The sequence below is a fragment of the Jatropha curcas genome, chromosome 4 (genome assembly GCF_041381405.1).
Source record: "Jatropha curcas cultivar XTBG-Jc1 chromosome 4, XTBG_Jcur_1.0, whole genome shotgun sequence".
Lineage (NCBI taxonomy): Eukaryota > Viridiplantae > Streptophyta > Magnoliopsida > Malpighiales > Euphorbiaceae > Jatropha > Jatropha curcas.
Genome location: NC_143154.1, coordinates 22,008,089 through 22,017,168, shown reverse-complemented (window position 1 = coordinate 22,017,168; position 9,080 = coordinate 22,008,089). Strand labels below are relative to the sequence as shown.

Below are 9,080 nucleotides of genomic sequence, written 5' to 3'. Positions count from 1 at the left end.
AGGTAAGCAGTATGGTTTATGAAATTATGAAGCAGTTAATATGCTTTTGTTTTATATATTGACATACCAATAACACGCTCCATTGAGGTTAGGTAGAAACCACTTAGATAAGGCTATGTCGCGACATAGGATAGCAGATCTGCGCCTCATACAGTTTGGTACTCCGGCTACAGGCCGTTGAGTGGATATGATTATATAATGGCCATAGCAGCCCAGTCATACAGTATTCATCCAGTTTCATACAGTTTTTCTTATCACTTTGGTTTAATTATAACCTTATGGAGCTATACAGTTATATTGACTACAAATTGCATAATCATACAGTATAATGAGCAGCAAGTATGATAATGAAAGTATCATGATATGTGTGCTTACATTCCATATGTGAGTACATGTTTATTTCTACATATGTATGTGCTTATATGTTTCTTTATTCGTTGCGATATTCACTGAGTTTTAATAAAAGTTGCAGAATTCATACAGCATAAAGAACATCAGGTAAGATCATGAAAGTATAATGCTATATATGCTTATAAGTTTATTTAGTTAATTCTTAAGGAGCCATACAGTTATGAGATGTTATTAATCATAACTTATATGATGTGACTAAAAGTGCATAAGTCATACAACATAATGAACAGCAAGTAAGACAATGAAAATATACTGTTATGTATTCTTACATGTTTATTGATTTCATTCATACAGCATAATGAACAGCAGGTAAGATTATGATAGTATCATGATATGTGTGATTAAAGGTTCATGTAAAGGAGTTATGAGATAATTAGAATTCAATTATTTATGTTATGAATTAGAAGTTTATTCTTCACTATAAAGATACATTTATGTTGAAATTTAATGATTCTAAGATTATCAATGATTTTATGAAATGTGTAGTTTAAGTAAGTTGTCATCGCACTTTGTTAAGTATGTGAATTATGAGCACCACTGAATTTTATACTCAGCGCGTCGATTTTTATCACGCGTAGGTTGAAGATCGTGGTTGCTACTTGAAGACTTGAAGAGTACTATCAAAGCAGAAGTGACTAATTTGGTCATAGTAGATTGAGAGTTGTATAATCAAGAATTATGGCATGTATAATTATTACATTTGTTAGAGCCTATGTAATTGGAAATATAAGTGAAGCATGTAATTATTTTGGCGTAAGTATTTGGAGATAAGAATAATACTTATGAAATATTTTACTATAGTTGGTATGATTAGGTCATGAAGACTTGATATATATATAATGAATGCAATTAATTGCTGGATAATAAATGATATTGAGGATTTATACAATTATGAAAAGATATATAAAGTGTTATTGTGTTCTGATGATTAGTTGGAGATATTAGAAGTTTGGAGTTTACTTGGGAGTGTTTTGTATTCATATTTAGCATACAGGATGATATCATCATGACAGGACATAAGTTCAACCAGATTGTAGCGTCTCGGCTCGGTTCATTCGGGTTAACGGGTGGACCGGGAAGGGATGTTACATGGGAGGTGTCGTTTGATGTCGAATGCCATGCTCTTTGCAGAAAGCATCAAATGGGCCAGTGTATTCTCCACCATTATCTGTCCTGAAACACTTGAGTTTCTTGCCTGTCTGTCTCTCAACCAGGTTTAGAAGACTTCAATGTGTATACCCAGGTCTTCCTAGAATGGTCATTGATAAATATCATAAAATATCGATTTCCACCATATGACATTGTCAATGGTCCACATAAATCTGAATGAATCAGATTTAATACGTTCTTATTCTAGAAGGAAGGGTAATCTTAAAAGCTACTTTGTTTAGCTTTCCTGCCATACAATCAGGATACTTGTTTAGGTGAACTTCATCCAATCCAGATAGTACGTTCTTTCTTGCCAGAGTTTTCTTACTCATGTAGCATAGTCATTTATGCCATAATTCAACTGTACTGTCATTCTCCGCTGCACTCAAAGTGTCTTGAGAGAGTTTCGCATGCATCACGTACAGCTTTCAGTCTTTAGCTAACACAAATGAAACTTTTGTAAGCTTCCACTCACCATTTCTGAAGGTGCTATAGAAACCTTCATCATCAAATCTGCCAACCGAGATTTGGACGCATGCTCGAAAGCCCATTTCTCATAGTACTGTTCACCATCAACTTTGAGTTACTATTTTACTATTTATCACTAAGTCGATTCTGCAACGTCTTTTCAAGCGGACAGCACCGATGGACTCGTCGTAATTTTCTCTTCGTCGTGGTATATTTATTTTCAAAATATATCCACAGATCTAGTACTGCTATCTGACCAGCTGGATCTACCGAAACCTTCGGCTCTGATACCACTTGTTAGGCATCAGCTCTGATACTAGTTGTTGGGCATCAGCTCTGATACCACTCGTTGGGCCCTTGCAACCAATTAAGAGAAAATTAACGCAGCGGAAAAATAGAAATATGACACACAGATATTTACGCGGTTCACCCTTTAACTGTTTAGGGCTACATCCACGAGACCAACTCCGAATATTTCTTCCACTAAAAATAGTAGGCTTACAAAGAGAATAATATAAAAATAGTGGCACTCAAAAAGTGTTTCCCAAAAACACCTCATAATAACTTCCTCACTATTTTTCTCTCCCCTAGTTTTAGAAACACTTCCTAAACTAGATAACTCTCTCTCTACATTTTTTTTTCTTTCGGCTGTGTGCTTTGTTGAGGTGCATCTGCCTCTATTTATAGGCAGGTTATGAGAGAGCCGTATATAATCTCCATTTTGTCAAAAGAATTGCCAACTTTTATTTTTTTTTTAATTTTAAATAACACGTTTTTCTCTTCTTTTTTTTTTTCTTTTCAAACTGTGTGGGTCTCACTTGAGTGTTCACCAACACAACAGAAAGAAAATGGAGAATTAGAGAATAGCTCACCATTCTACTTAATTGGTGCTTATTTTATGTAACGAAAAGTACTATAAAAAAAATCGATTACAATATAATTTCTTTGTTTCATCTAATTAACATATTATGGTTTGACCCTTCAAATCTAATGTAATTAATTTTGATTTAAGTTAGAGTTTAGTCCCTCAAACTTTTTGAAATTTTAAATTATTTTTCTAAATTTTATTTGTATTTTTGAAAATATATTTACCCATTAAAACTTTTCAAAATTATAAAATTTCTCTTATATTTTATTTATTTTTCAAAAATATATATACTAACTCCTCCAGATTTAAAATTTAACTCTATTTCAATTTTTACTTTTTTAATATTCAACCTCTAATTTTGTCCCGCGGCTTAGCCACTATCAGTCAAAATTTTAAAATGAAAACTTTATTGGACTCCATCTCTTTGATTAAAAGTCAAAATTTTAACTGTTGGTGGATGGATCCGGTGCAAGCAGCAGCAGGACTTAGTGAAGACTGTAACGTGAAGTGAGATACACGTGCACAGCATAAATAAATCAATAAAAACTTCCCCTTTGGAAACAGATATTTTATTGGCACTTCAGCCAAGTGGAATCGATATTATCTTCCTAACGATATTTTAGAAAGTAGGGCCCAAAGTGTACAGATATTGCTTTTGTTTTCTTAAAAAAAAAAAAGAAAAAAAAATATATCTCAAGCTCTCTATCCATCTTCCGTTCTTTAAAAAAACAAAAAAAAAAGAAAAATATCTCAAGCTCTCTATCTATCTTCCAATCTTTAAAAATTCCATCATCCTCTTCAAAATCTTATCCTCCAGAACATTTGCATCAGATAAAGAGAAAAAGAAAAAGAAAATGGAGAGTGAAGCAGTGAGAAGAAGAATGAACATGATAGCTGCCCACTTTGTTCCTAATGAGGATATTTCTCCAACTCATCTCCTCCTTCCTATGGTATTTTTCTCTGTCAATTTCTTTTAAATTTATAAAATTTGTATTTTCATTCCAATTATGATATTTCCATGCATCTCGTATACAATTTCTTGACCATTCATAACTCTAATTAGTTAATAGAGTTCCCATAATTAGTTAACAGACACTTATGTGTATAAATTTCTTATGCTCAGAATTGCAGCAGCAGTTTAAATTCTGTTATCTCAAGATGTGATAACAGAATGTATTTTGCGCGCCAAAGTTCTGCTTCTCAAGGTTTCTTCATGAGACAGGCTTCCTCAACTACTGATCAACAAAGACAGGTGCTTGCTTTTTAAATTTCTTCTTCATCTTCAAGGTTTTAATTAATTTTTTATTTTTTTGGAATCTAATTTTAATTTGCTGGTGTTGTATGTATAATACTGAAGGCTGAAGCACCATTATTTTCTAGACAAACAACAATAAGAAATGAACCAAACTTGTCAAATGTTGAGCCATTTCAATCTCCTGTCAAAGATTGCAAACAACCTGCGTCAGAATCAAACTTTCCTTGCTTTGCAAGACCAACATGTATTGGTAGAAAGAATCAGTCTGGGGCAAAGAACGGTATGTCGTTTTATTAACCCTCCGATTTTGATGTATAGTCTTTTTCCTGACGGCCAATCCCATCTTCGTTGAAAAGCCAACCTTAAAAATACAAACATTGAATTAAACTTTTGTGTGATGTAGGAATAATTGAGTGGTCACCGAGAATGGATGTTGCAGAATCTGGACGAGGTTATGTTCTTACAGTAGAAATTCCAGGCGTTGACGTCAATGACATTAGAGTGGAGGTCAATCACCGAAGGTAATTGTTTTCTAATCTTTTATTTAAAACGGATGCAGATTTTTTTAACTGTAAAATCATAGAAATTAAATATAAAACCAAATTTAATTCAATATTTATATAATATAAAACAAACAACTAGCGGATCTACTTTATAAAATGACCCCTATTGTTTTTTATTTTTCTTTTAATTTCTTGGGGGGTACGGCCTCCTTCCTTAGATCCTAATGGAGCTCTGCCCTTGCATATATATATATATATATATATTTGTATATTTTGACTCCAAAAGGAAATTTCTATTTTGCTCTGATTTTACCGAATATAATATATTTTTTTAATAATTAGTTTTTAAAATGGACCCAGGGGCGCTAATGAATATTTATTTTTGTTTTTCTCTTTGATAGCTTAAGAATAATGGGAAAACGTACAATCCAATGTTCAAATGATTCAATATCAGCTTACCACAAGAGAGAGATTCTACAAGGACCATATCAGGTTGAATGGCCATTTCCTTCCGATGCCAACAAGGACAAAGTCTCAGCTCAATTTTTGTAAGTCATACATTAATAATGCCTCATCTCATTTTAATTTTAATTGATTATAAATAAATTTATTTATAAATAATAAATTTTTAATTTTAATTTTATAAAATTTGAATTGGGAGAAGTAAAGTATTTCATAACAAACAAGAAATCATAAATTTTTCATGATATGAGGTGAAAAACTTAATAGCTTAAGGTCTTTAATAATACTAGTGTTTATAAAATTAGTTGATCAGATCAATTAGAATGAGCATCGATTTGACAAATAGTTCATCTATCCAAATATGGTTTTTGCTGTGCTGATTTAGATATGTTTTGGTGATGCAGAGATGGGTTTCTACAAATCATTATTCCTAAACTTTGAGAAGCACTAATTTTGGAGGCATTAAGTTGATTTATATATACTGCAGTGCCTGCATTGATATATATAATTATATTTTGTATCTATATATTTGTACTAAAGAATGTATATCACACATGTACCTACCATAAATTAATTATATCTTTTAATTATTTATGATAGAATAACTATAACTAGTGTTATTCGAGCTTTTTGCTAAAATATTTGGTGTTGCTCTTAAATTTTGAAATATAATTGAAAAGTTGTATGAGAATGTCAACAAACCACTTAACATAAACGCATCTGCAGAGAGGGACAAGGAGTCTTAACTGTGATTAAGTCGCGAGCCGAATTAAGCGGTCTCTGATAATAAGTTTCAAGATACCAGTGGTTAAAGAAAAAAAAAAAAAAACCACTTAACCTGCTTCTAAGTTTGAAGGTGAGAGTTCAAGAATACTTTTATATTTTTAATTCACCTTATACAAAACTCATCGGGAATAAAAATTGCAAAATCTTATCTATGGATTGTGATTCAGTTAACAACGTAAGTTGGACATGTAGAAAGAGCTCTCAGATTCAATCTCTCACTAAACGCATTTGCAACAAGGAGCAAAAAGTCTTAACTATAACTAAATTCCGAGCCGGATTAGATAGTCCCTAGTAATAGATGTTAGATTATTTTAATAATCTGTATGTGGCTCATGTGATTAAAGGGCTAGTTCTAATTAAGGTGGCCCAAGATGATGGTTATTGGGCTTAATGGATAAGAGCCAGTTAGGGTTTTAATACCCTTCCTCTGCCTTATAAAAGAAAAAGGAATCAACAGATTAGGGTTAACACAGAAACAAGAGAGTGTGACGGCTCCCTCAAACACATACGGAGATAGTTTGTTTGAGAGAGCTCATAAAAGAAACTCCCGCAGCTGTTGATTATTCTCTGACCATTAAGAGAGCACTTACGGACAAAAGGCCAGAGTGAAGAAACGTAGATCTGCTGTTACGGTGAGAACCGAATCGTCCCAACGAGGTAACCCATAACATAGATCTGCCGTTATGGATCAAGGTACACTTCCGATTATTGTATATTCTTGTCAAACAAATTCTATGAACAATAGATCTGGGCTATATTAAAGTTTATTCAACATGTGGTATCAGAGCCTGTACCTGTTCTAGATTTGTATAATAGCGTTTTGTTTGGCTTAATTAACGAAAATTAATTTCGTATGGTGAAATTGATTTATATGGTATAAGCGAAGCCAAAATTATAGAAATTTGAAAACTGTTTGTTTTCTTTACGCTTTATAAATTATTTAGTTATTATTTATAGAGAATGGTTATAACATATTATTGGGTTATGTCGTTAAAGTTTTGAGATATTAATTTAATCTCATAAAAGGTTTGCATAAATCAATGTTTAATGAATGGAAAACTTGTTAGTCTCCAAAGTGGCCTTGTTTGGATTGTTTTAGACATTGATTATGCAGTTTTCAATTGTTCATATTTGTGTGATGCCGTTATATGACATGAAAGTGAAAATTGAACAATTGAGCTCGTTGATTATAATTTGTTAGGTTACCCAAAGGTAGACCATTAATTATAATCAATGGCATTAAAGAGACTTATCATTGTACGAATTAATATGAATGTATATCCAAAGATAACATGCATATTGTATGGAGCATTATTAAATAGTTGAATGGAATAAAAAAAAAAAAAGTAACTGGATTCCAGAAAAGAGCACGGGCGTGCTGTAATGAAACACGGGCGTGCTTCTCTCTGACTTGCATAAAGGCTCGCAAGTTGCTCCACAATGAAAGTCTATTAAAGTTTTTTTTTTCTTCTTGGCATCATTATTGATTAAAGCTATGCATTTAAATATTACCCAAAGGTGAATCTAGATGCATAATTAAAGTTGTTATTTGTTTGAATTCATTTTATGTTTACTCAAAGCATTAACGTATGAGTATATGTGTAATGTTGCAGCTTCCTTTAACATGTTTACTATGGGCACTGGGTTGATTAAGTTCAATGGATTGAACTATGCTGATTGGTCCAAACGAATCCATTATCCGTTAGGAGTTCTGGACCTGGATCTGGCATTAGTCTCTGAAAAGCCAGCAGCCATTACAGAGACCAACACTGAAGCTGACAAGTCTCATTATGAGGCTTGGGAGCGATCTAACAGGCTAAACTTGAACTTAATGAGGATGACAATGGTTGAAAATGTTAAGCCATCAATGCCCAGAACAAATAATGCTAGAGAGTACATGCTGAAAATTAAGGAATACTCCCAATCGGACATAGCTGACAAGTCCATCGTAGGATCCTTGATGAGTGAACTGACGACCAAGAAGTTTGATTGGTCACAATCCATTCATGATCATGTGACTGGCATGCAGAATTTGGCAGCCAAACTGAAATCAATGGGAATGGATGTGAGTGAATCCTTTTTAGTTCAATTTATTATCAACTCACTTCCTCTTGAGTTTGGTCAGTTCTAGGTGAATTACAACACCCTTAAGGAAAAAATGGAACATTCAGGAAATCAAGGCCATGTTGATACAAGAGGAAGGGAGATTAAAGAAATTGAAGGAACACTCCATCAATCTCACTTTTCATAATGGAGCTAGCAGCAGCAACAACAAATCAGGAAAAAAAGGCAAGAAAAGGAACAGTGCCCCAATGAAGGTTAATGAGAGCCAAATCCGTAAGGAATTATAGTGCTACTTCTGTAAGAAGAATGGTCACTTCAAGAAGGACCGTCCTAAAAGGAAGATTTGGTTTGAAAAGAAAAGTATACTTTATGTTTCAGTATGTTTTGAATCAAATCTTATTGAAGTGCCTAATAATACCTGGTGGTTAGATTCTGGTGCAACTACTCATATGTCTCATATTATACAGGGATTTCTTTCGATCCAACCCATAAACGAAACTGAAAAGTTTCTATTCATGGGAAACAAAATGAAGGCACGAATAAAAGGAATTGGGACTTATAGATTGATCCTGGACACTGGTCGTTATCTGGATCTTGAAAAGTGTCTCTATGTTCCTGAATGTGCTAGAAATCTAGTTTCTGTAGGGAGGTTGGATAATGTTGGTTTCAGTTTTAAGATTTGTAATGGTGTTTTTTCATTATACAAACTTAAGTACTATTATGGTTCTGGTACTTTGATTGATAGTTTGTGTCGTTTTAATCTTGATGCTGAATTTATTGAATCCCTGTTTAATGTTGAACACAATATAGGTATTAAACATAGTGCACATAATGAATGTTCTGCTTTCTTGTGGCATCAAAGGTTAGGTCACATATCCAAAGAAAGGATTTTGAGGTTAGTGAAAGGTGGAATCTTACCTCAATTGGATTTCACTGACTGGGACGTGTGTATAGATTACATTAAAGGTAAGCAAACTAAACACACATTAAAGAATCCAGCCACAAGAAGCAGTGAATTGCTTGAACTTATACACACTGATATATGTTGCCCTTTTGATGTTGCCTCTTGGGGTGGTGAAAAATATTTTATTACCTTTATCGATGATTTCTCACG

At 33.2% G+C, this 9,080-nt stretch overlaps 1 protein-coding gene across 1 annotated transcript; it reads left to right on the top strand.

Annotated features, from left to right (window-relative positions):
* Positions 1–3,612: 3,612 nt before the first annotated feature.
* ACD32.1 (alpha-crystallin domain 32.1) lies at positions 3,613–5,706 on the top strand. The gene is made up of 6 exons (XM_012214807.4): positions 3,613–3,846; positions 4,020–4,148; positions 4,254–4,431; positions 4,555–4,672; positions 5,056–5,202; positions 5,521–5,706. The coding sequence occupies exons 1-6, from the start codon at positions 3,751–3,753 to the stop codon at positions 5,555–5,557; spliced, it is 705 nt and encodes a 234-aa protein (XP_012070197.1). The 5' UTR covers positions 3,613–3,750; the 3' UTR covers positions 5,558–5,706.
* Positions 5,707–9,080: the final 3,374 nt, after the last annotated feature.